The 25,678-nt window shown below is 53.3% G+C and overlaps 1 protein-coding gene and 1 long non-coding RNA gene across 4 annotated transcripts in view; one reads left to right on the forward strand and one right to left on the reverse strand.

The window, feature by feature from the left end:
* The window catches only part of ABCC3 (ATP binding cassette subfamily C member 3), a 44,547-nt gene that overhangs the window by 3,601 nt on the left and 15,268 nt on the right, over window positions 1-25,678 (forward strand). The window contains exons 2-20 of one of the 2 annotated variants that reach the window (XM_038547687.1): window positions 8,953-9,129; window positions 9,507-9,632; window positions 9,852-9,989; window positions 10,641-10,766; window positions 10,975-11,036; window positions 11,732-11,863; window positions 13,081-13,272; window positions 16,337-16,514; window positions 16,648-16,809; window positions 17,361-17,453; window positions 18,915-19,118; window positions 19,223-19,369; window positions 19,741-19,828; window positions 20,181-20,247; window positions 20,495-20,621; window positions 20,699-20,875; window positions 23,839-24,006; window positions 24,335-24,524; window positions 25,562-25,676. In XM_038547687.1, coding sequence (XP_038403615.1) covers window positions 8,953-9,129; window positions 9,507-9,632; window positions 9,852-9,989; window positions 10,641-10,766; window positions 10,975-11,036; window positions 11,732-11,863; window positions 13,081-13,272; window positions 16,337-16,514; window positions 16,648-16,809; window positions 17,361-17,453; window positions 18,915-19,118; window positions 19,223-19,369; window positions 19,741-19,828; window positions 20,181-20,247; window positions 20,495-20,621; window positions 20,699-20,875; window positions 23,839-24,006; window positions 24,335-24,524; window positions 25,562-25,676 — 2,669 coding nt within the window. Of the gene's footprint in view, window positions 1-8,952; window positions 9,130-9,506; window positions 9,633-9,851; window positions 9,990-10,640; window positions 10,767-10,974; window positions 11,037-11,660; window positions 11,864-13,080; window positions 13,273-16,336; window positions 16,515-16,647; window positions 16,810-17,360; window positions 17,454-18,914; window positions 19,119-19,222; window positions 19,370-19,740; window positions 19,829-20,180; window positions 20,248-20,494; window positions 20,622-20,698; window positions 20,876-23,838; window positions 24,007-24,334; window positions 24,525-25,561; window positions 25,677-25,678 lie in introns of those variants that run through there. The other variant, XM_038547688.1, reaches the window with a different exon arrangement.
* On the reverse strand, window positions 13,640-25,575 carry LOC111097377. Of its 2 annotated transcripts, XR_005364486.1 has the most exons (4): window positions 24,261-25,575; window positions 23,289-23,450; window positions 14,794-14,926; window positions 13,640-14,078 (listed from the first exon to the last, which is right to left on the reverse strand). It is a non-coding gene; the product is annotated as an uncharacterized LOC111097377 (long non-coding RNA). The 2 variants fall into 2 exon arrangements; XR_005364487.1 differs by lacking the exons at window positions 13,640-14,078; window positions 14,794-14,926 and adding an exon at window positions 21,758-22,117 and having other exon boundaries at window positions 24,261-25,569.

Below are 25,678 nucleotides of genomic sequence, written 5' to 3' on the forward strand. Positions count from 1 at the left end.
CCTACCCTGAAATTCTGTGACCAACTAGGACGAGGGAAGTTGTGACCACGGGAAGATTCACAGGTTCTTTCTCTGAACTTCCCTGACCTTTTTTCACCCAGCTCCCACTCCACTTTGGACGTAGAGTTTGCGCAACAGCACCTCTTGGTAGAGACCTATGGGTCTGCCCTGGTCAGGCACCAGCACCTTCACTGTTCCCTTGGCCATCTGCCCACCCGCGGCTGCCTGTCCACCCGGCAGCCCTCATCCTGTGGAGGCTCAGCATCCTGTGTCTGCCGCTCCAGTCCAGCTAGTTCTATCCTGTCACTCACTAGCTCTGTGACTTATGGCAAGTCGCTCACCCTCTCTGGGCTCCAGCTGAACTTAGGTGGGCTCCAGGGGTCCCCTTCAAGTCCAGTTTCCCAGTGCTGATTCTGTGAGGCTGATCTTTAGCCTCACAGCCCGGGCCATGATGAGAGCCCTCCAAATATTAGGGTATTAGAGTCTCTGGCTTGCTTCTGGGTCTTTGCCCAACCCAGTAGGTGGCTACTGGGACATAGGAGTAATGGACTCTGATTTCAATGTACTTTGACTCTCAAATAAAGATAATGACTTGCAAAGGTGTGGGGAGACTGGCAAAAGCAAGGCTGTGAGGTAGGCAGGGGGGTGGGATGTGGGTACCCCTCAGCCTAGTGAGCACCAGCATTTCCCCTTGAGAACCCAGTCCTCCCTGCCCCATGAGGGCCTCTAGCGTCCCCTCCCTCCATCCCAGCTGCTGGGGCTAGACCACTTGGAGCTCCCTAAGCTCCTGGCTCCCTTGTGGCCCTAGGCTGGCTCCTCCCCAGCCCTGTTATTCCCCAGACAGCCCCTGGACCTAAGTCTTGAGGGCCAGAGATTTAGGGAAGGAAGTGAGTCAGAAGTAGCATTTGGGAGGGAACTTTGGCACGCGCTGTCTGCTGGCCCCCAGACTGAGCACAGGGCTGGCCTCCCCAGGGAGAGAGCGCCCAGCAGGGCCTGCCAGCTGACTCACACAGGAGACAGGATCAGAGCACCCGGGTCTTGTCTTCTTGGTGGGGTTGTCCCGGGCAACAGGTGGACAGGCTCCCTGAGAGGGGGGGTGACACTTAGGTGTGCCACTGCTGGGGGACTGGGCCTCTCCCTGCCCCCCCACCCCCCATCTTGGAGTTGTTCCTGTTTCCTGAAACTGGGTATTGTTCAGAAGGGCCTAACCCTCGGATAGGATCTCTCCTCGCTGGGTGTTCAGGCTTCTAGCCCAGTGGCTCCCAGAGCCACAGCTAGCGTGTTGCCCTATGATGGCAGCTCCTTCCCCTCAGCTCTGGGAGAAGAACCGCAGCAAGGGAGTGGATTCGGAGGTGGGCTACATTCGAGGAAAGGAGATTTTTAACATTTCAGGTGATCTGGACACCTGTGGGATGTCATGTCAGAGCCCATAGGGTGTAGAGGAGGTGCCGGAGGGCTGGGCCTGGGAGAGTCCAAGTCCCGGTGCCAGCCCATGGGAACCAGGGCAGTCACTCCCCGCCAGCCATGGGCCTCAGCTGTTGTGAATAGGAGGTGATAATCCTGGGGAACCAGGTGCTCAAATAACCAAAGTGGCTGGTGGCAGCCAGGGCCCCCTTCAGCAGTGGCAGAGGCTGCTCCCCCCACCCTCCTCAGGTCGGCTTCACCCCCACCCTGAGGCCCTGGTGAAGGCTGCTCTTGCAGCCACAGTAGGGCAGTGACCGAAAACTGGGATCGGAGCTGGCCCTTGCCCCTTCTGCACCTCCATTTCTGCGGAGATAAATGAACTTGTCAGTTGATCCCCCCTCCCCCTCCCCCCCCCACAGGATTAAGGAAGTAATTACTCTTCCCACCACAGAGGCTGTCAACAAGCCTGGGGCCTCGAGGGGGAGGGGGTTGGGTGTAGTGGGGGAGGGTGCTGGATTGTCCCTGACAGAGCTGTGACTCATCTGGGGCCATGCCCCCGCCCACCTGTCCCCTGCTTGGGTCTCCAGGGATTTCAGCGCCTATGCCCAGGGAGGGGCCTTTCCCCCCATGTGGTCCATTCTGGGTGTCAGACCTTATCAGACCTGTCCAGCTGTTGAATCACATTATTAAGGAAGCTATTGTCACCGTGGAAACTGTGTGGTGACAGCGAGGGAGGGGCTGCGGGCCCCGTGTTCCCAGCCCAGCCCAGCCCAGCTCAGCCAGAGCTCATCTTCCCAATGAGAATGGCTGAGTGGTAGTAGCTTGAGAGGGGATCATCCATCCTGCCCAGCGGGAATGCAGGCGGCTTCATAGGATCTAGGAATGACCTCCACCAACCCTGTCCTTTGACTTTGGGTCAGAGACTCGGTTGGGTAACAGGAGCTGTGGCCTTGGTGTCAGAGAGGAAGCACCTCTCCTGGGGCTCAGCTGCAGACAGAGCTTCAGAGGGCGCCCTCATTCCTTTGTCCACTCACTCATTCTTTTGTTCACCAAATGCATAGGAGGGCCTTCTCTGTGCCAAGCACTGTTCTGGGCGGTGGGGAAAACCCCGGTCCTCATGGAGCATATGTTCCAGGGGGAGCAGACGGAAAAGCAATAAACACAATAAATCACTCGATTCTATAGTATGCTGGAAGGGGATCAGGGCTGCAGGGAAAATGGGACAGGCTAAGAAGCATGGGTGCAGGACAGTGCCAGGGTGGGGGGAGTTACAACTTTAATTAGGAAGGTCAGGGTCGGGCCCCTCCTCTGCTTGGGCTCAGTGGTTTAGCGCCTGCCTTTGGCCCAGGGCATGATCCTGGAGTCCAAGGATCGAGTCCCACATCGTACTCCCCGCATGGAGCCTGCTTCTCCCTCTGCCTGTGTCTCTGCCTCTCTTTCTCTGTCTCTCATGAATAAATAAATAATTTTTTTTTTTAACAAAAGGAAGGTCAGGGTGGACCCCGATGGGAAGGAGCACTCACAGGTGTTGAGGGCATGAGGCATAGTGTTGCCAGCTTGAGGGCAGAGTGAGAGGACAGTGGTGGACATGAAGCCAGAGATGGGGAGGCAGGCCAGAGGGTCGTGAGGGCCACATAGGACTTTGGCTTTCACACTGAGTGACATGGAGAGCCTTCACCACCAGAGTGACATGGTAACGTGGTCTGACTTGGATATTATAAACATCTGCCTCTGGCTACCATGCTGGAAAAGTCTGCCAGGACTAGCAGCAGCGACGGGAGCAGGAAGACCAGAGAGTGGGCTAGGGCAATAATCCAGGCGAGGAAGAGGGGTGTAGACAAGTGGTTGGGTCTGGACACATCAGGGAGAGCCAGAAGAAGTTGCCATTTTGTTGATAGAAGTATTCAAATAGGGGTGCCTGGGTGGCTCAGTTGGTTGGGCTCCTTTGGCTCAGCTCATGATCCCAGGGTCCTGGAATCGAATCCTGTGTCAGGCTTCCTGCTCGGCTGGGAGCCTGCTTCTCCCTCTGCCTCTGCCCCTGCCCCTCCCCTGCTTGTGCTCTCTGGCTGTCTCTGTCTGTAGTCCAATAGAGCATTTCCATCTAGTTCAGCCTAGTGATTTGAAGTGAAGTGGACAGAATTTACTCGAAGGTTGGTTGTGAGGTATGAGAGGAAGAGAAGAATCAAGGAAGACCCCAAGGATTTTGACCTGGGAGGGGGAAGCAGTGGCCACCCATCAGGGTGGGCAGGCTTCTGAGGAGCAGAAGGGCAGGAGTTCAGTTCTAGACGTGTCGTCTATGACCTGTCCCATGGATGGCCTAGCAACAGCTCTGGGATAAATATTGTAGGAACACAGGCATGGAGGGTGTCCGCTGCCCCTGGAGAGGGCTCTGCCAAGGTGAGGAAAGGGAAAGGAGCCCAGGCTGGATCTCCCAGTGGGTCAAAGCCACCCTCTGGGGCTTCACACTCCCAAGATCTCTTGATGTTTGCTGCAGTGCAGCTTGTCTGTGAAACCAAATAAGGTCCCAACAACCTCTTGCTCCAGCACCTGTCTCTCCAAGTGCTGCCCCGTGAGACCCAGGGTCATCTATCTGCTCATTCACTCCCCGTGGGGAGCTGGCTGAGATGTTGTCATCACTCCTAGTACTCACGCTGGAGGCTGAGCTTCAGAAGATGAAGGAGCCTGTCCACACTTCCATGGCTCAGGAGTGGTAGCTCATTCCGGGTCCTCTGCATCAGGGTTTGTAGCCGCTTCCCACCTGCCTCAAAAAGCCATGCCACCCACTTGCACATTCATATGGTAATTCCCTGTTATGACCTCGAACTCAGGTTCCATCTGGGCTACATACGCGCTCCTTTGCCAGTCACCACCCAGCCCATATCTGGGCTGCTCCTGTGCACCCAGCTCTGTGCTGGGGGCTGGGGGTCAGGGTTGGCGGCTGGGGCCAGAAAGGAAAAGAATAGAAGCAGGGCTAAGTGTCTGTCGTCTGGGGTTCACGTTGCTGTAGGAGATGAGAAATGTTCACAGGTGCAGGTGCATGTAGCAGAGGTAGGGGGAAACCCAGCTCGGGTGTCATGAGGCCTGGGTGTCTGTCCTGGCTCTCTACTGCCCGGTCCTTGGACCTGTCTCCAGAGCAGGTGAAACCTGCTTTCTCTTTCATGAGCCAGGCCTGATACTGTTTCTCCTCTCTGCTTCTGGAAGTTGTTCTGAAACAATGATCAGATAGTGACCATGTAAGTGCTGTAATAAAAGGCCACTGGGACATAGGGAGCCTTTATCCCTCTCAGGGAACAGTCACTTACCTGGCTGCTAAGACCATGCAGAATAAAGCAAGGGCAAATCCTTCAGAGGTAGAAGTTGCCCCAGAAAGGCTTCTTGGAGGAGGGGAAGCTCAGGCTGGACCCAGTGACGTGGGAAATGCACTCCAGGCCTAGAGACCTGATGGTCTGAATTAGGGGTGGCCTTGGGCCGGCTATCCAGATGGTGACTAAGTGGATGGATCTAACAGACTCGCTAGGTTTAAACCAGGGTGGGGTTGCCCATTGGCCACAGAACGGATAAATACATCGTATCTATCCGAATGGACCACCATGCAGAAAGGAGGAGAAACAATCCCCACCCACACTCGACCCCAAGGATGACACCCACAAACCCCAAGTTTATGAAGGAGGCCAGGCATGAAAGAGCCCTACTGTATAATTTCCTTTATAGGAAGATCTCAATTGGGCAAAAGTAGTCTGTGTTGCTAGAAGCCTGGACAGCATTCCTCTGCAGGAACTAGTGGCTGGGAGGGAACACGAGGAGGGGGCATCTAGGTGCCAGAAATGTCTCGTTTCTTGATTTGGGTGCTGGTTACACAGAAGTGTTCAGTGTATGAATATCCATCGAGGTGTATACTTATTTTTTTTTTAATTTTTTTTTAATTTTTATTTATTTATGATAGTCACAGAGAGAGAGAGAGAGAGGCAGAGACACAGGCAGAGGGAGAAGCAGGCTCCATGCACCGGGAGCCTGACGTGGGATTCGATCCCGGGTCTCCAGGATCGCGCCCTGGGCCAAAGGCAGGCGCCAAACCACTGCGCCACCCAGGGATCCCGAGGTGTATACTTAAAATGTGTGTGCTTTTCTGTAAGTTTATAATGACTATTCTGTAAGTCGAGTGTTTTAAAGATTTATTTATTTGACAGAGAGAGAGTATGTGCATGTGTAAGCAGTGGTGGGAGGCAGAGGGAGAGGGAGAAGCAGACTCCCTGCTGAGTGCGGAGCCCAAAATGCAGGGCTCCATCTCCTGACCCTTGGATCATGACCTGAGCTGAAACTAAGAATTGGACCCTTAACTGACTGAGGTACCCAGGCACCCCAAGAAGTGTTTTAAAAAGGGGAAAGGGGGATCCCTGGGTGGCGCAGCGGTTTAGCGCCTGCCTTTGGCCCAGGGCGCGATCCTGGAGACCTGGGATCGAATCCCACGTCGGGCTCCCGGTGCATGGAGCCTGCTTCTCCCTCTGCCTGTGTCTCTGCCTCTCTGTGTGTGTGTGTGTGTGTGACTATCATAAATAAATTTTAAAAATTTAAAAAATAAATAAATAAAAAGGAGAAAGGGCTGGATTTACTGTCTGCCTCCTCTCCCTCTGGGGTGCCTGACCAGGTCTAGGGGGTACCCAGCTCTGTGACCCATATACCCAGCCCTGGGCCAGCATGCCGGCTGCTCATCAAGAGTTCATGGATCCTTAGTTCACATTGCTTGAGGCACTACTGGATGCAAGGCTCTAGAATATAATAGGTACATGGTATGAACTTCCCCACCGAGGCTTGGATAGCATACCCCAAGGCAGCATGTCCCTGGACCTCATGCTCCTCAAAGGCAGGGACGGGTCTGCCGTGGGTGCACCTAGCCCCATGTCTGACTCATAGCATACTCTCAACTCATCAAGGGGAAAACGGATGCTCCAGAAAGGTGGGTCCCTCATTGGGTGCTGACTTCAGAGGAAGAAGGGTGTTCAAGATGGGAAACATGGCTCCTAAACCTGGCTCACCACCCCTGTAGTTATTGGGATTTTGACAGGTGGAAGGGAGAGAAAGCAGGTTGAGCAAAGGTATAGGAGTGAGATCCTCAGAGCAGATTTAGAGTGAAGTAATCTGGCAGCAGGGGAAGAGGTGCTTGGATTTGGCTCCCTGAGCAGAAGGAAGCACTGCAGCTTCATGGGTATGAAGCAAGGGGCACAGAGATGCCTTTCAGGAAGAGTCCTCTCTTGGCTGTGGGCAGGGACACCAGAGGGCAGAGGGTTGACCTAGATGGAATTCAAGACTAGAAGGGGAGCTGAGGAAGAGGAAACAGGATGTGCAGACCACTCCATGAATATTTTCTTAAGGTAGGAGAACTCAAAGCACCTAGATAGTTCAGTAGTTCACATGGACAGATGACTCAAGGCCAGCTGGGAGCCTAGAATACCATAGTAACATGCTTGGACTTTGTCTTCTAGGCTAGGGCACTGCTGACAGTTTAAGGGGAAGATAGAAGATTATCCTTTTGTTTATTCATGCATTTATTCAACAAATATTTCATTTAATTTACTTAACCACGTTTTGTTCTGAGCACCGGCTATGTGCTTGGCATTGTTCTAAGTACTTAGGACACATCAATAAATGAAGTGAAGATTACATGCCATCAGGAAGAGATGACAGAAAACATAATAGACCAGTGACTTATATCACATGTAGAGGTGACAGGTGCTATAGAGAAAAGAAAGAACAGAGAAGGTAAGGAGAGTCACTGGCTTGTAAAAGGGACCAGAAGGGATGGCTAGGGCAGGGGGCAGGGGAATGGCAGGGGGATGTGCAGGTGGAGAAGAGGGAGGAATAGCCCTGGGGCACTCCTACGTCAAGAGTGGGTATCAGCCAGCAGACCAGGAAGGAAAGACCAGGAGGAAAAGAAAGATTCTTTGTGTGGTCAGGGATCTGGGCCCCTAGGGCATGGAAGGGAAGAGACCAGAACCCCATGGAAATTGCTCAGAAAGAAGTGAGGACCTGGGTTGGTATGACACCTGAGGGGACAGGATGGAAGGAACTAGAGGGAGAGATGGTTATCATCCCAACATTACTCTCAAAGAAACCAAGGCCCATAGAGGCCAAGTTTAAGCATGTTGCCCAACGTCACATAGCTTGAAAGTCGTAGAGCCTGCTGTAGTGAACATTGAGAGAGTCAAAAAAAGTGTTAGCTCTGAATATTTATTTAACAAAAGCCTGTGGTGTTGCTACGCTGGAAGGATGAGGACACTCAAACAGGAAGGACAAGGCAGGTGCAACCTCAATATCAAACAATTAGTAAGTCAAACAATAAGAGCAAGAACAAATTGCTTTAAACTATGGAAGTAGATGCCAGGACAAAGTTAACAAATTTGGACATATTTACTCCTGAAAAATGAACTTGGGGTGGGGAGTGATGAGGCAAGATACTGTTTTCTTTTTTAATGGTTTGACTTTTTAAGTTGTGTGAAGGTATAATGAGGACAAAAATAAGAATGACAAGTATTTAAATTGGCAATCAGGAAGTAGGGAGTTTTATACCCTCCCGTGTTAACCATCGTCTCGTGTTGATGAGATTGTGGGTGCGCTTTTTTGTTACTTGCTTATATTTTCTGAGCTTTCTGGAAAGCACAGCTAATGCTTTTGAGAGGGGAATAAAAGATCAGTTCATGTGTGGCCTTGGAAGAAGCAATCTCACCAAAATGTATGTCTGAATGTATGCCCCCATCTCCTCCTGAAAGGCTGGAGTTATATTCAGAGACAGGGGTGGGTCTTGTCTAGAACCAGTGGTTCCCCAGGACACGAGACTTTGAGTGCTCAAACCAGGACAGTGCCAAACTGGGATGGTGGCTTGGTTACTTGAGGCTTTGTGATTTACAAACTCTCTTTATCCCATTGCTCCTTTGAGCTCACAGCTAGCAGGGAGGTAGGTGGGGTGATGGATGGTCTTCCCAAATTTAAAAGTGAAGCACATAAAGCTCAGAAAGGCTCCCTATCTCTTCCTTGGGAGAGGCTTAGAGAAGTGGGCTCTTCAACCATTTGCATGTACTGATTGTATCAATAAAATAAAACAATTTTAAAAAAAGAGTGGAAATCTAGAATGAGAAAGCAGAGCAGTGGTTGCCTGGGAGGGATGGGCTGCAAAGAGGTTCAAGGGAACTCGCGGATGATGGAAATACTCTGTCTCTTTACCGTGGCAGCGGCTTTGCCAGTGCGTACACCTGCCAAACCCCTTGGATTGTGCACTTCACGTGGGCACAGTTTATTGTATTTAAATTATACCTCCATCAGAGAGAGAGGGAAATGAGGAAACAGGGACGAGACGACCAGGGCCTCATAGGAGACTGTGCATGCTGCCAGCACCTGCTCGTTTGCACATTGACAGTCATGTCTTCACGCACTTCTGACCCCCAGAGCTCATGGAGTGCCTCTGGCAGGGTGGGGCGGGGGCCCCCGCCTTTCTCAAGGGAGGGCCCATTCTGCAGCAGGCTGCCACAACACTGAGTTGTTCTCTCCATCCCCCAGGACTCCAATCTGTCTGTGCACACCGACAACCCGGACCTCACTCCCTGCTTCCAGAACTCCTTGCTGGCCTGGGTTCCCTGCATCTACCTGTGGGCCGCCCTGCCCTGCTACTTGTTCTACCTGCAGCGCCATAACCGAGGCTACATTGTCCTCTCCCACCTCTCCAGACTCAAGACGGTCAGGGGCTCAGGGATCTCCTGCGGAGGGGTTGGCACCTGGAAGGTTCTCCTTTTCACAGTTCTCCTCCCCACCCCACCAAAGTCAGCATCAGTGGTTGGACAGGGTTTCCTAGTTACACCTGCCCGGCAGCTCAGGGTCATGGCAGCCTGCCAACTGGGTCTACAGTCAGATGAGATATTCTCTGCTTGTGGAAGTTCAACAAAGTTCTCTGGCAATATTCTCCCCACCCTTGGGAAGTTTCTGGCCTGTGCCCAGCCTAGCTTCCCGGGCCAGACACTGCACAGGCCTGGTGGTTTCAGAATAAAAGGCCCTTTCCCAGTGGGAACTGCCCCTACTTTTGAAGGTGAAGTCTCCAATATGTCCCCTGTTTGTAGGCCTTGGGCGTCCTGCTGTGGTGTGTCTCCTGGGCTGAACTCTTCTACTCCTTCCATGGCCTGGTCCACGGCTGGGCCCCTGCCCCCATCTCCTTTGTCACCCCCTTGTTGGTGGGGGTCACCATGGTCAGTGTTGGACCCTGGAAGCTAATGCGGGAAGGTCTCCAGTGGGTTGTGGGATTGTGTTGGGGGACCAGTGGGCTCTTGAGAGGGGGCTGGGTGCCTTTGCAGTGGGAAGAGGGTGGGGTGACCCCCCCCAAACATCCTGCCGTGTGGGGTGGGGAGGACAGAGGCAGGCCCAGATGTGGGTGCTCTGGCCCAGCCTTCCTTGCCCTCCCTGCACAGCTATTGGCTACCCTGCTGATCCAATATGAGCGGCTGCGGGGGGTACAGTCCTCGGGGGTCCTCATCATCTTCTGGTTTCTGTGTGTGGTCTGTGCCATCGTCCCCTTCCGCTCCAAGATCCTTGCAGCCACGGCAAAGGTAAGGGGAGAGAGAGAGAAACCTGCCAGGGGCACCCCTGTCCGGGGCATGGCCTCAGGGCTCAAAGTCCCTGCGGGGTCTCAGGCTGCCCCTCCCCTGCTGTCGGGACCTCCGCTTGCATTCAGTCCTCTCCGTGTTGTCCCCTACTTGCCACATCTCTACCGGGAGCGAGGACCAATGTAACACGGGGGGAAGCGGCAGGACACAGCCACTGTGGGATGCTCGTGGGAGTGCAAGGGGCCATCCTGCAGCCACCACCACCACCGCCAAGTGGGGTGTCTGACGGGGTGCCTGCCAGCATCTTGCAATGAAACATGGGAGCGACACACATGAACCGCACTGTCCGGCCTGCAAGCCCCATGATCTCAGTTCTCTGGGCTTTGTCCTGACCTTTGCTGAGATGATGGGGTGGGGTGCTTCTCCGTTCCTCATAGGGAGGGTTGGACAGGTGAGGTAAGTGGGGTGCTTAGCACGTCCTCACTGAATAGCGGCCCCCTGTGTCCTTTCCCTAACTCTCAGAACCCTCTGGATGGGAGACCCGGGGGCTGCCTCCTGTCCCAGAGGCGCCTGATGTCCCGGAGGACCCCTCAGGGCAGGACTGCGGGCCCGGTTTCCCCACGCCTCTGATGTCCCTCCGCGCTCTCCCTCCAGGGCGAGGTCTCAGACCCCTTCCACTTCACCACCTTCTACATCTACTTCGCCCTGGTGCTCTTTGCTCTCATCCTGTCCTGCTTCCGGGAGAAGCCACCATTTTTCTCCCCACAGAATGTTGACCCTGTGAGTGTTCCACAGAGGCCGGGTGGTAGTGGGGGTTCCATGGCCCGCTCCTCAGCCTGGCCCTTACCAGCAGCCCCCATCCCTTCTCCTTCCTTCCATCCCCAAGTCCTCTTCACAACTGGGGCTTGGGGCAGGCAAGAACGAGGACTCCTGTTCCCTCTACTATGCTTTGAGATGATTCTTCCTATCCTACCCTCTCATCTTCTAGAATCCCTGCCCAGAAGTCAGCGCTGGCTTCCTCTCCCGCCTGTCTTTCTGGTGGTTCACAAAGTGAGTTGGCTCTTCCTCCAGCCTGGGCCAGAGGGAGGAGGAGATGGGAGGTAGGAGGAAGGGGAGCAGGCCAGAGTGGAGTCTGGCTTTTCCCCCACCCCAAGCCCTGACCAGAGGGCATGGGGTGGGTGGGGAAACCTAAGGGCTGGGGGCTGAGTGCAGAGGCCCGGCTGGCACAGCTCCCATCTCAGGCCGTACGCCAGCCCTGCATCTGGCACATCACAGGAACAGGCCTAGGGGGCTAGGGGGGAACCGTAATTAGTTCCAAGCCCTTCCATCTGGGATAAGCTTGCAGCTTGTCATTTCCTTGGCCGCCCCTCAGAGTGGCTTGAGCAGGATAATTGTGTCTGTGACCCCGGGTGACAGCTCATTATCCACACCACATGAGGAGGCACCTGAGTCTGGGACTCCATCCACCCAGCCTTGTCATCTCCCAGAGGGCCCAGTCAGTGTGAATTTCATCACTGGGTCCCAAGGGTCACCCGGGGCATCTGGGGAGGAGAGGAGGGGCTGAGGTAAGAACTTAAGATGGGAGGCAATGACCTCCAACCTGTTCCCTGGTGGAATAGAGGACACACCACTCTTGGCCAGCACCTTAGGGAGACCCTTCTCTGGGGACCCTAGGAGCTCCGGAGACCCTGGTCCCAGCTCCAGGCTGCTAACTGCCCCTGTGTGGGGCTGCCGCCCATCCCCAGGATGGCCATCCTTGGCTACCGGCGCCCCCTGGAGGAGCAGGACCTCTGGTCTCTGAAAGAGGACGACTGCTCTCAGAAGGTGGTGAACAGGCTACTGGAAGCATGGAAGAAGCTTCAGAAGCAGGCAGTGGGGTGAGGCCCTCTCGGGGTCCCCACACCACTCCACCCCACTTCAGATACCCCAAGTCTCCTGCAGGGGAAGCTGCTAGACCTAAGGCAATCACAGGGGTGGGGGTGGGGGGAAGAGCAGGTGCATGTGGGTCCTGAAGTGGGACACTCAGGCCTGAGTAGGGCCAGCTGTCCTCAGCTCTACTGACTCCAGAGAATGGCTGACACTTTTGTAGCACCCAGTCTGTCCCAGGCATGGTCCTAAACATGTAGATTAACTCAATCTCTAACAGCCTTGCAGGGTAGGCTCTATTGTCTACATGTTACAAATGGGGACACTGAGGAAGGAAGGTTTAACAATGCACCCGAGGTCCCCTAGCGGGTAGTGGCAGACCTGGCACCCACACCCAGATGCCTGGGCCTGCTGCTCTTAATGGCTGCACTACCCTGCCATTAAGATCTTGAAAGGTAGTTTCCAGAAAGGGAAGGGGCCAGGGGAAGAAGGTTGAAGCCAGTCTCTCCTTTCAATCCTGCCTCCTGTTTGGAGGCAGGGGCTGGAGGAAATGACCCTCTGACTGAAGGGGCTTCCCACCGAGGACACAGGAACCTGTCTGGCTACTGCTCAACCGAGAGAGCTGGAGCTCAGAGCTTCCCTCCCCATTTCTGACCCCAGGACTGAATCTTCTCCCCTCCTGCCCATAGCCGGGGGCCCAGGACTTCAGCTCAGCCCAGAGCCCTTATTGGCAACTGGCTGGTGGAGGAGCCAGGGACTTGGGCCTGATCCTTAGTGTCTTGGCTTCCCTGGCTTGTAGCTTCAGGGGAGACACGGCCCCCCAATGTGCATACTGCACCCCCTCTCATCCACCCTCTCCATGCCACGTCTTCACCCTCCCTGCTCAGCTACCTGGGGACTAGGTCACCCTCCATCCCCGCCCATGTGTCCCTTCCCTGTCAGCATCCTCCATGGAGCCGCCTGTGGAGGTGGAGAGAGGGCCGCCAATTGCTGGAGTTCTAGTCCTTGGGGTAGCAGTGAGGGCAGCCCGTGACTATCCTCAAGCACCTGAAGACAGAGTCACTTGGGGAATTCTCACCTGGAAGGCCATGCTGTCCATCCCTCTCCCAGTCCCGAGGGCCAAGAAGGCGGCTCCTCCTGCCTCCTGCTCCTTGCCAGCCCCAGCTGGTGCCTGGCTCTGGGGAACATGTGTCTATTCCTACCCACGGCTCTTTCCTCCCTGGACCAGGCATGAGGCGGCAGCGGCCTCTGGGAAGAAAGCATCCGGTGAGGATGAGGTGCTGCTGGGGGGCCAGCCCAGGTCCCAGCAGCCCTCCTTCCTGTGGGCCCTACTGGCTACCTTTGGTCCCAGCATCCTCATCAGCATGTGCTTCAAGGTGGTCCAGGATCTGCTCTCCTTCATCAATCCACAACTGCTCAGGTCTGACTACTCGCTCCATCGCCCTCCCCTGGGTGGGGGGTGTTCCTGGCTGGCTGGTTGTCCCTGAGGACTCAGTCCAAAGGAACAACATGTAGTGAAATGAATCCTAGGCCAGGACCAAAGAGCCTCTCCCTGCTCGCTGTGTGACCTTGGGCAAACATCAATGTCCTTGCACCTGTTTCCTGGTTCACATTAACAAACCCTCTGTCCCTAAATCCTACCCCCCCACCCCACCATGATCCTATGGAGAGGTGTATCTACTCCCATTTTACAAGAGAGGAAGCAAGAAAACTAAAATGAAAACCAAACAAACAGGAAGCAGAAATTCAGAGAGGTACACTGGCCCCAGGGCGCACAGCTCGTCCAGATGGTTGGGAGTCCAGGGCTCTGCGCTCCGGCTCCGGTGCTCTTCCCAGTTGGTAGACCCTGTTATCTGCCACATGAGTGGCTTGGGCTGGAAGGAGCTCTCAGATGATAGGGTAAGAAGGAGAGCTGCCTAGCAGCTTAGCACCCCCCCCCACACACACACACACATCTTGTCACTGCATTCATGCACACATCCATTCTCATTCAAAAAATACTGATTGGGCCTCCAGTATACTGGAATGGTGCTAGATGCTAGGGATACAGACACATAAGACGCATAAGACAAGGTGTCAAAGTCTTGCAAGAGAAACCATTAGAGGCAGAGGTGTGCTCGGGTGTCTGGAAATCCCAGGGAGGAGCAGGGAAGCCAGCCTGGGAAGGACCGGAAGCAGGTAGCCAGGGAGGTCATCAAGTTTGCTGGATAGGCAGTTGTTGGTTGGCTAGGTGAGAAAGGAGGGGAGAATGCAAAATCACGGCCTCAGTGGGCATGACTCAAGAACTCCAAGTATTTCTGAATTCTGGAGGAAAGAGCCATCAGAAGGAGGGGGAGAGAAGGGGAGCTAAGGGAGTCCTTGAAAGATTTGAAGCCAAAGAGGGGCCTCTGGTTTGCATTTCAGAAGGATCTCCCTGCCAGTTGTGTGGGGGATGTAGGACAGGATGGCTGGCTGGGAGGGGGCCCACCAGGTGAGAGGAGAGTCCAGGCCAGGAATGAGATAGGATTCAGGAGCTTCTGGGGAATGAGTGTGTGCCAGGGAGAAGGAGGGGGTCATGGCCTCCTGGGCTCTGATCTGGATAATTGGAGGGTGACAGATCTCTTTCACTGGGATGATGAATGTAGTGGGAGGGAGGGGCTGGGCACTGGGCAAGGTGGTGAGCTGAATTTTGGCTACATTGGGGCCAAGCTGTGGGGAGGCCCCCAAGGAGACATTCCCAGCTAGCTGGAGACCACATTTTCAGAGACATCGGATGGAAGGCCAGGGTCCAGTATCTGTGGCTGGGCTCACCCAGAGAGCTCATGTCCAGGATCCCAGACAGAGCTCTAGGGAATTATGACAGGTAAGGAGTGAGCAGAAGACTGGCTTGAAAGGACCAGAGCTAGGGAAAGAACCAATGATGGAGCAGAGCACAGCGAATGCTTCTAGGACAAGGACTCACCTCCAGTGCTACAAGCTGCCAGGAAAATGGAGCCTGAAGAAGGCGACTTGGAGTTTGTTAGTGAGCGCTAAGAACGGAGGCTGAGACAGAGGGGAAGGGCCTGGAGCAGGAGCCGTGGAGGTCTAGAAACATCCTGTAAAGAAGATGTATTCATTTTCTGCAGCTGCCGTAACAAATCGCCACAAGCTGGGTGGCTTAAAACAACAGAAATGTATTCTCTCACAGTTTTGGGGGCCAGAGGTCTGAAATCAAGTTGGCAGGGTTGGCTCCTAGACATTCTGAATGAGAATCTGTACCATGCCCCCTAGTTTCTGATGGTTGCTGGCAGTCCTTGGCATCCCTAGGCTTGGAGACATGTCACTCCAATCTTTACCTCCACATGCTCCCCTGTGTGTGTGTGTGTGTGTGTGTGTGTGTGTGTGTACATGAGCATATACACACATCCGTGTCTCTGTGTGCAAACTCCCTTCTTCTTTTATAAAGACACCAGTCACTGGATTAGAACCCACCCTCTTCCAGTACAACCTCATTGTAACTTGATTATACTTGCAAAGACCCCATCTTCAAATAAGGTCACACTCACAGGTACCAGAGGTTAGCACTTGAACATCTTTTTGGGAGACGCAGTCAACACATAGCAGAAGGAGAGGCCTGGCTACTACTATGGGGGTAGCTGCATGGAGTCAAGGGGAGGTTTGTCCCAACACGGAAGAGACCTGGTCATGCCAATAGGGTGAAGGTACAAAGCCGCCAGCAGAAATAACTATATCGACGACCAGGAAGAAGCAAACATTGATGGAGCACGTTCCTAAGCAGGTGGATGGGGGTCAGGGTGCAGTGGGACAGGACCAGGCTTGGAAAGCCAGATGGACACCTGCTCTCCTGAGGCAGAGGAAAAAGAGAGCAAGTGCTTGGAGGGAAGTTTGTGGTTGGCAGGGAGTTCTCACTGGGTGGTTATGTGGCAAGACATAAGTGGGTAGCTCCTGAGCGGGGTGGGGAGTGGGGGCAGTGAGAAGGTAAGAGGAAAGAGGTGAAGAGAGCTGGGGAGGAGAGGTCTGGAGAAGTTCCCTGGGCAGCACTGGGGGCTGCTGATGTTGGAGAGGGCGGATTTTGGATTTGACGGGGACAGTCTGTGGGGTCACATGATAGGCTCTAGGGCCCTCAGTAGCCAAGGAGAAGGTGCAGGAAAGACTAATCTATGGACATGTGGCATTGCTTCCTGCCATGTGGTCCAAAGGCAAGAAAAGCAGCCAGGTAGGCTGACAGTGAGCAATGGAAGGGGGGGACAGTGGGGCCATGGCAGGCAGGAAAAGAGGGGAGGACAGAAGGGAAGAATATAGGAGGGCCACGGTCTTGAGGCAGCACTGGGCTTAGTCTGGACATGGGGGTGGTGTGGCTGGGGGTGTGGAGGCCCAGCAGCACCTGCCTGGGAGGTTTCGGAGGCTGCCCAGAGTGGAGGCTGAGGGCAGAAGGGGAGGGCGGCAGGAGAGGAAGCAGACTGGGGATCCCTCCCTGCGCTCATGACTCGCTCCTCTCCTTGCAGCATCCTGATCAGGTTTATATCAAACCCCACGGCCCCCACCTGGTGGGGCTTCCTGGTGGCTGGGCTGATGTTTCTGTGCTCCATGGCGCAGACTCTGGTCTTACACCAGTATTTCCACTGCATCTTTGAGATGGCGTTGAGACTTCGTACGGCCATCACAGGTGTCATCTATAGGAAGGTCAGGTGGAACAGGGAGGGCTGTGGGGGTGGCGGTAGGGGTGGGGGTGGGGGAGAGGCCCTAGAGGCCAGCCTGGAGAGCACTGAAGAGGCTCGCAGGCCCAGTCCATCACCCCGCTGTCGTCCCCCTGCAGGCTCTGGTTATCACCAATTCAGCCAAACGTGAGTCCACCGTGGGAGAAATTGTCAACCTCATGTCTGTGGACGCCCAGCGCTTCATGGACCTTGCTCCCTTCCTCAACCTGGTGTGGTCCGCACCCCTGCAGATCATCCTGGCGATCTACTTCCTCTGGCAGGTGACTCTTGAGCTCTGGCCTCTGCCTCCTTCCTCTGACCTTGACTTTGTTGAGAAAGGACAAGAGAGGGCAAACCTGGGTCAGCGGAGGGCTGCATAATGGACCCAGAGCCTCCTCCCTAGGTATTTGGGTCAGGAACAGGACTATGAGGATGCTGGTGTCTGCAACTGAATCTTTCCAAGTGGGCAGTTAGCTTTCTCAGAGATCCCAGGGGAGGAAAGAGGGACTTGGAGGCAGGGTGCATGCGAGGCTGGCTGTCATTGTCTGTATGTCCATATTTGCCTTCCTGTGCGTTGCGTCTGGACACCCTTCTGTGTTTGCCTGTTTGTTCCTGCCTGTTGTCATTATCCGATGGCTGGCGGCTTCCGCACTTGTTTTCAGCATTTGGGCTTTTTCTGTATGTCTTCCTTTCGCTATCTGTTTGGCTGACTACCATCCTTTGCTTTCTGTCCAGCTCCATGTTTCCGATCAATAGGCTTCTGTCTGTCTGTGGGATTCTGTGCAGGTACTTTAGTTAATTGTCTTACCAATCCACCCACATGCCTCCTCAGAACCTGGGTCCCTCCATCTTGGCTGGGGTGGCTTTCATGGTCTTGCTGATCCCACTCAATGGAGCTGTGGCCGTGAAGATGCGTGCTTTCCAGGTGAGTGCTATCATGGGTCTGTTGCCCCTGCCTGGAGCACCTGGCCATGTACCAGGGTGAGGGTATCCACTAACCTGGGGCCCCTCTGTTGCCTCGCTTACTAAGGATGGCTGTAGGCTACTTCCACAAACTTTAGCTCACTCTATCCTCACAACAACCCTGAGAGGGTTTTAGCAACATTCTTATTTTGGAGCTGAGCAACCAAAGCCCAGAGAGATGAGGGCAGTCTAGAATCAGGCTGAGCTGGAACTCAAACCTGTGTCTTCTGGTCTAATGAGGGTCTCCTTCCACCACACTGAGCCCAGTGTGAATAGCCAGTCATCCAGTCCTTTGTTTGCAAATATTTATCGAAGTCTTCAGTATCTTCCCACTGCATGTAGAATGAATGACAAACTTCCTATGACCACCCAGCAGACCCCTGCTCACCCGCAAGCTCTCACCCCATAGGGTATGGCCAAGTGGTAGCCACTCTGGCCTTCTTTCTTTTTTCCAAAGCACCAAGCTATGCATATCTCTGGGCCACCACACGCAGTGTTCCCTGGAACTCACCTCATCCCTTCCTTGCTTGCTCACTCTTCCCCTCTGTCCCCCAGCATAAACTCTGATTTCCCAGTCCCCACCTCATTACTCTTTCACAGAATCCTGGTGTTTTGCTTCAGAATACCCATACAGAGGCACCTGAGCAGCTCACTCGATTAAGTGTCAACTCTTGATATCAGCTCAGGTCATGATCTCAGGGGCCTGGGTTGGAGCCACATAGGTTGGGCTCCTCTTCACTCAGCAGGGAATCTGCTGGAGATTCTCTTTCCCTCTCCCTCTTGTCTCACCCATCCAGGGCCCTCTCTCTCTTTCTCTCTCTCTCTCTCTCCGTCTCAAATAAAGAAATCTTAAAACAAAATATGCCTACTGATTTATTAAGCATTCACTCAGGTAACTGTTTCCTATCTGCCTCCCCCATCAGACTATCAGCTTCATGACGGCTGGGCCTTGTTTGAGTTGTTTATCATTATCTGCTTCATGCCTAATATGTGGCGTGGCACATAGTATGTGTGTGCTGTGCCCTGGGTTAGGGTCTGAGGAAACAGAAATAAGTGATCTGCACCCCTCAGGAGGCTCCCAGTCTAATTGTGGAGTCATGCATGCACAGGGAGGGGTCTGCACAGAAACGATAGGAAAGAACAACATGGTTAAGAAACCCAGGGAAGGTGGCAGAGGATGCCACTTGGAAGGGTCAGTGATGGAGGTGCTCAGGTTGGAGCTGGACTTTGTGCGCAGAGGAAAAAAGGAGGCTGGGCAGGGCATCTGGGGCTGAGGGGCAACACTGACCCAGCAGGAGGAGGGAGGAGGAACAGGCGCTGTCTGAAGGGCTGCGGTGCATTGTAAGTGCGTGGAAAGTATGAGCCCCTGTGGGTAGAGATCTGGGAAGGGAAGCAGGGCACCCCACTGCCGCTCTCTCCACAGGTAGAACAAATGAAGTTCAAGGACTCGCGCATCAAGCTGATGAGTGAGATCCTGGGTGGCATCAAAGTGCTAAAGCTGTATGCCTGGGAGCCCAGTTTCTTGGAGAAGGTGGAGGGTATCCGGGAGGATGAGCTCCGACTGCTGCGCAAGTCTGCCTACCTCCAAGCCATATCCACCTTCACCTGGGTCTGCACCCCCTTCCTGGTGAGGGTCTCCCCCTGGGGCTGGTCTCCCACCTCCCACCTGGGCAGCCCAGGCCCCTGGCCCCCACAGACTCCATCTGACACCCACCCTCCACCCCTTCCCAGGTGACCCTGACCACCCTTGGTGTATACGTGTCCGTGGACCAAAACAACGTGCTAGATGCTGAGAAGGCCTTTGTGTCCGTGTCCCTGTTCAATCTTTTAAAGATTCCCCTCAACATGCTGCCCCAGTTAATCAGCAACCTGATCCAGGTAAGGCCAGGTAGGGCTGGGCATTCCGCTGGAGTTAGGGGAAGTCATTAGTGTCAGGGAATAATCAAGGAATTGAGGGTGTGGGTATTTGGCATGAAGCTATTAGAACCATATGTGATTTGGCATCAGAGGAGAACATGTGAGCTCCCTAGAAACCTGAGCTCTGAAGACCACCTCCTCTTACCAACCTAGATCCTAACTTTGGCAGTGGGAACCAGAGAAAACTCAGTCATGGGAGGAGCCCCAGCACCCCACCTGGGCCCTTAGGACTCCCTGCCTCTCCCAGGAAGTAGGGGGGTGGGGGAGCAGGCTGGAGGAGGAGGTGGGGGAAGGAGGAGCACAGCTTCCAGGGCTGACTCACTCTCCTGCAGACCAGCGTGTCTCTGAAACGGATCCAGCATTTCCTGAGCCAAGATGAGCTTGATCTCCAGTGTGTGGAAAGAAAGACCATCACCCCAGGTCCAGACACCCTCTAGCCAGGCTACCCTTGCCCCAGCCCCTGCTCCAAAAGATCTTCTGTTCCAAGCTTCCAACTTGTCTCTTGTGACTGTCTTTTCCTCTTCCTCTTTCCCACCAGCGCCACCTTCTCCTGCTTCTGGGCTCTTCTGGCAGTCTACTTCATCCCTCCCCCAGACCTCCCCCACTTTTCTTCCTTGTCTAGGGCTCCCTGCCCATGTCCCAGGACTTCCTGCCTTTCTCCCTCCTCCTCCCCCAAGCTTTCCTGTCTTCTCCCTTTCCCCCCACCCCAGGCACCCTCCCCACCTTGCCCTGGACCCCCTGACCCTGACCCTGTACACCTTGGTCCTCCCAGGCTATGCTGTCACCATAGACAATGGAACGTTCACCTGGGCCCCGGACCTGCCCCCTACCCTGCACAGGTACCAGCTTCTCCTGTCCCGTCAGCTACCTGAAGTGGGCCAAAGTTCAGATCCATAATAGAACCCAGTTCCCCGCCCCCCACACACACAGCCCCGGCCCCCATCTTTGGCCTGGAAAGCTGAGAAAGGCTCAGCTTGTCAGGGTAGTGTCTGAAAGGGAGGAGGGCTTGGGTCTCAAGGTGGAAGGTTGGGGTACCAAGATCCTGATCCCTAACTCTGATTGGGCTCCTGGACTCCTTGCCCTCAGCCTAGATATCCAGGTGCCAAAAGGGGCACTGGTGGCCGTGGTGGGGCCTGTGGGCTGTGGGAAGTCCTCCCTGGTGTCTGCCCTGCTGGGAGAGATGGAGAAACTGGAAGGCACAGTGTGTGTGAAGGTGAGAGGGTAGAACTCCTGGGAAGGGAAGCTTGGCCCGGCCCTGGGCAGATCCCGAGGTAACTTCTCTCCGGCCAGGGCTCCGTGGCCTATGTGCCTCAAGGGGCATGGATCCAGAACTGTACTCTTCAGGAGAACATACTGTTTGGCCAAGCTCTGGACCCCAAGCGCTACCAACAGGCTCTGAAAACGTGTGCCTTGCTAGCTGACCTGGAGATGCTGCCCGGTGGGGACCAGACAGAGATTGGAGAGAAGGTACTGGGCCCCCTCCCATCCTCTAGGTGGTTGGCACCTATAGCCGCCCAGCTCAGCCCAGCTCAGGTCTATATATGCCTGTCTGTCTTCCTTCCTTCCTTCCTTCCTTCCTTCCTTCCTCCATGTGAATCACTCAGCTCTGTGCTCAGCACTAGGAAAATGGATCTATGACTAGGAGAGGCCAACTTATGAACAAGTGGGGGTTGTAGAATGCCATGGGGGCCGGGCTAGAAGCCTGTGCATGGGACAAGGAGGGCAGTGAGGGCAGAGATGCATAAGGAAAGGCATCACTTTTTATTTAAGGTTTTATTTACTTATTCATGAGAGACACAGAGAGAGGAGCAGAGGGAGAAGCAGGCTCCCCATGGGGAACCTGATGCGGGACTCAATCTTAGGACCCCGGGATCACGACCTGAGCCAAAGGCAGACACTCAACCACTGAGCCATCCAGGTGCTCCCCTTGGCTCATTCGTAATCCAATTGTTTGTTTTTTGTTGTTGTTCACTTGTAGGAGGAGTTCCTTATATATACTGGATATTTATCCCTTATCAGATATACGAGTTGCAAATATTTTCTCCTATTCTAAAGGTTGCCTTTTCACTCTGTTGATACTGTCCTTTAGTACAAAAGTTTTCAAATTTGGGGCGCCTGGTTGGCTTAGATGGAAGAACGTGTGACTCTTGATCTTGGGGTGTGAGTTTGAGTCCCATACTGGGTGTAGAGACTACTTAAAAATAAAATCTTAAAAAAAAAAAAAGCTTTCAGTTTTGATGTGATTCAATATCTTTTTGTTGTTGTTGCTGTTGCCTGTGCACTTAGTGTCATATCCAAAAAATCTTTGCCAAATACGATGAAACTTTCTCCTATGTTTTCTTCTAAGAGTTTTATTGTTTTAGCTCTTTGGGGTTCTTTTTTTTTTTTTACACTAATGACTTTGATGCATATTCCCTCAAAACAGGCATTCTCTATATAACTATAGCCAAATTATCAAAATCAAGAATTTTAACATTGATACAATATTATTATTTAATTCACTGTTTGTATTCACATGTCATCGTTTGTTCCAGTAAATGTCTCTTTTAGCTATTTTCTTTTCTGGGCGAGGATCCAATCCAGGATCATGAGTTGCAGTTAGTTGTCACATTTCTTTATTCTCTGTCAATCTGGATAATTCCTCAGGCTTTGTCTTTGAGGACCTTGACACTTTTGAAGAGTACAGGCCAGCTATTTTGCAGAATGTCTCTCCATTTGAAAACAATTAGGTTAGATTATATGTTTTGGAGGGGCAGGAAGAACCAAAGAAGTAACATTGTGTCCTTCTTGGTACATTGTACCAGGAGACACATATCAGTTCATGCCTTATTGACAATGTTAACTTTGATCACTTGATTGAGTTTGGTGTCTATCATTGGTGATCTCATTTCATAACTTCGATTGATAATTCTTGCCTGAGTCAGTGTTTACTGTGATATATGCCAAATGGTGATGTCCTAAACCCATTGTTTCTGTGGTTATTAGTTATAATTCTACTCTTTTTTAAAAATATCTTATTTGTTTATTCATGAGAGACACACACACAGAGAGAGAGAGAGAGAGAGAGAGAGATATGCATAGACACAGGCAGAGGGAGAAGCAGGCTCCATGCAGGGAGCCTGACATGGGACTCAATCCCGGGTCTCCAGGATCACACTCCGGGCTGCAGGCGGCGCTAAACCGCTGCGCCACCGGGGCTGCCCTCATTCTACTCTTTAAAAAAAACTTCCCTCTCCTTCCCCTTCTTTACTTATTAATCTCTTTATATCAATATGGACTCAAGGATTCTTACTTGATTCAATGGATTAGAATCTACTATCATCATTATTTATCTTGGTGTGTGACTTGTCCATGGAGGGTTTTAAGTAGGGACATGAATTGCATTTTGAAAAGCTTCCCTGACTGCAGTGTGAAGGGACCCAAAGGCACAGGAACCAGTGAGGAGGCTCTCATGGTGGTCTGGAGAAGTGTTGAGGATCTGAACCTGGCAGTGGGGATGGGAGTCTGAGGTTATAGGAACCCAGAGAAGACCTCCCCATTTATGACATAACCCATCTTTCTCTTCTCTCTTGGAGGTACACACGAACCTCAAACACAAATAAACCTAATTTAGTGCCCAGCACATAGTAGGCACTCAAGAAAGATTGGTTGGTTGAATGCAGACATTTTCACATGCCTTAGTCACTACAGCTACACGTCCATCCCCTGCTTCTCCCCAGAAGCTCCAGCTCCCATCCCACACTTGCTTACCCTCCACCCCCACACCAGGGTCAATTTCTCAGGGTACCTGAGAAATCTGGGCCCTGTTCTAGAGGGAATGCCATATCCCTGCTGCTATGTGCATTAGTTTCCCTATCATGGGCTTAAGGAAAGAGCTTACCTCTTCTGTGGCTCCTGAACAATCGCAGAGTTGACAAATTTGGGGGTTGGTGCTGGGTTTCCATTCTTGCTTCTGCCCTGAATAGTTCAGGACCTTGGACAAAGTCATTAATGTCTTGGGCTCTAATTTCTTCACCTAGAAAGTGGGGCTGACGATACCTCCCTGAAAGGACAGACAGGAGGATCAAATGGGATCACTGTTATGAAAGTCATCTGAAAATTGTATGGGTGATGGGAGATTAAAAGGTCTATTAAGGATCCCCTGGGGATTTCCAGCCTTTCAGAGTATAAAGGCAGCAGGCAGGGAAACCAGCTGGGCAGGGTAGTGGAGCAAAGGGGGCAGGCTGTCCTCACCTGCCCTGGGTGGACTCTTGAGAGCCACCACCTCTTCCTCTGTGGCCTCAGAGCTTCACAGGGACAAAACCAGGCATATCAAATGAGAATTTAGAGGTCTGCTTTGTTGAATGACAGTGACAGGGCCCTTGTCCCCTTGTGCCTGTCTGACTCCCTTCTACCTAATACACACCTCCCCACCTCTCTCCTCCATCTAGGGCATTAACCTGTCTGGGGGCCAGCGACAGCGGGTCAGTCTGGCCCGAGCTGTTTACAGTGAAGCTGATCTTTTTTTGCTGGATGACCCCCTGTCAGCTGTGGACTCTCATGTGGCCAAGCATATCTTTGACCAAGTCATTGGGCCAGAAGGTGTGCTGGCAGGCAAGGTGAGGCCTCCAGGAGGTTGGGGGGGGGGCCTAAGGTGAGATCTAGGACCCTAGGAGAGAACTGGTGGGAGACCAAGGGTTTTGGAGGAGACCTGGAGGAGGTGGGAGGCTTGAGAAGCAGGAATCTTGGCTGGGTGGCAGGGGAAACCCATAGAGGTCCCAGCCCAGAGGTGCTGAACCAGCTGTAGTGAGCATGGGGTGAGCCACTGATGTGGTTGTTCATGCTCCCTGGCATACAGGCACCTCACACTCACCCTGTGGCCCTGTGCCTGTGCCAGGGGTATGTGCTAAGGATGGTGGAAATGGTAGCCTGCTGTCTTCTCCCTAGACACGGGTGCTGGTGACACACAGCATCAGCTTCCTGCCCCAGATGGACTTCATCATAGTGCTGGCTGACGGGCAGGTTTCTGAGGTGGGCTCCTACCCAGCCCTGCTGCAGCGCAATGGCTCCTTTGCCAACTTCCTCTCCAACTATGCTCCTGATGAGAACGAGGAGAACATGAAGGACAACAGAACTGGTATCCACCATCCTTGATCCTTCATATTCCTGTGCCCTCCCAGCATTGCCCCTGTCTTGGGGGTCTCTGAGTGTCTCTGGATGGGCCCAGTGTCCTACAAGGGAGTTCCGAGGAATCTGGACCATGTGTGGGACAATCAGACACTGTCAAGAGGGAAAGCACACTGAATGTAGTCCAGTGACTTCCCTTCCTCTTCCCTAACTGTGTGACCTTGTCAGCAGCTCAGGTGTCAAGGCCCCACTCTTCCCATGTGTCCAAAGGGCATAAGGGCCCAGGCCCTGCCTGTACGGTGAGACCGCTTGACAGATAAGTCATTTGGTAAATAATGCAAGTGCTTGGAAAAGTCATTTTGTTAGCAACCAAGATTGACTGAGTCATTACTATGTTCTAGCACTACTCTTGGCACTGAGAGTGGCAGTGAACGAATGGAAAATTCTCAGTCCTCATGGAGCATTTGGAAGTCTCTGGGCCCCTAAGATCCCCCCTTGTTGTTCAGTCCTGGCTCCCCAACCCCAAACTCTGGCTCACAGACCTTTTCCTGAGTCTTCTTGCCTACTGCTGTCGATACGGCCATCATGTCTTGAACATGTACTAGTGCTGTGCCCTTTGCTAAGCACCTGACACACATTCTTTCCTTTAATCCTCAATGACAATGACACCGTGAAGTGGGGACTATTATTATCCTCATTGTACATGCCCGCCTAAAGCCATGCAGTGAGGAAGTGGCATCAGAGCTCAGCCAGTCAGCCTCCAGAGCCCAAGCTCCTGACCTTTATATTTGAGACCTTCCCCTATAGTCCCTGATGGGAAGTTTTTCCCCCTCGCCTAACCTAAGTCTTTCTTGCTGCCTTTTCCCCCACCCCCCAGCACAAAACTGGTAATTTATTTTTGTTCTTGTTCTTGCTGCTCTTTCATGCCTCTCATGTTCTCCCCTGTGTGTCCATTCTGGAGTCTTCCCTGGTGTGGGGCCTGGGGAACACCAGCAGCTTGCAGGGCGAGCTAGCCCACCGTTTCTGCTTTCTCCCACCCTGCTGCAGCCTTGGAGGACGTGGAGGATCAGGAGGTGATGCTGATTGAAGACACGCTGAGCAATCACACAGACCTGACGGATAACGAGCCAGTCATGTATGAGGTCCAGAAGCAGTTTATGAGGT

The sequence above is a fragment of the Canis lupus genome, chromosome 9 (genome assembly GCF_011100685.1).
Source record: "Canis lupus familiaris isolate Mischka breed German Shepherd chromosome 9, alternate assembly UU_Cfam_GSD_1.0, whole genome shotgun sequence".
Classification (NCBI taxonomy): Eukaryota; Metazoa; Chordata; class Mammalia; order Carnivora; family Canidae; genus Canis; species Canis lupus.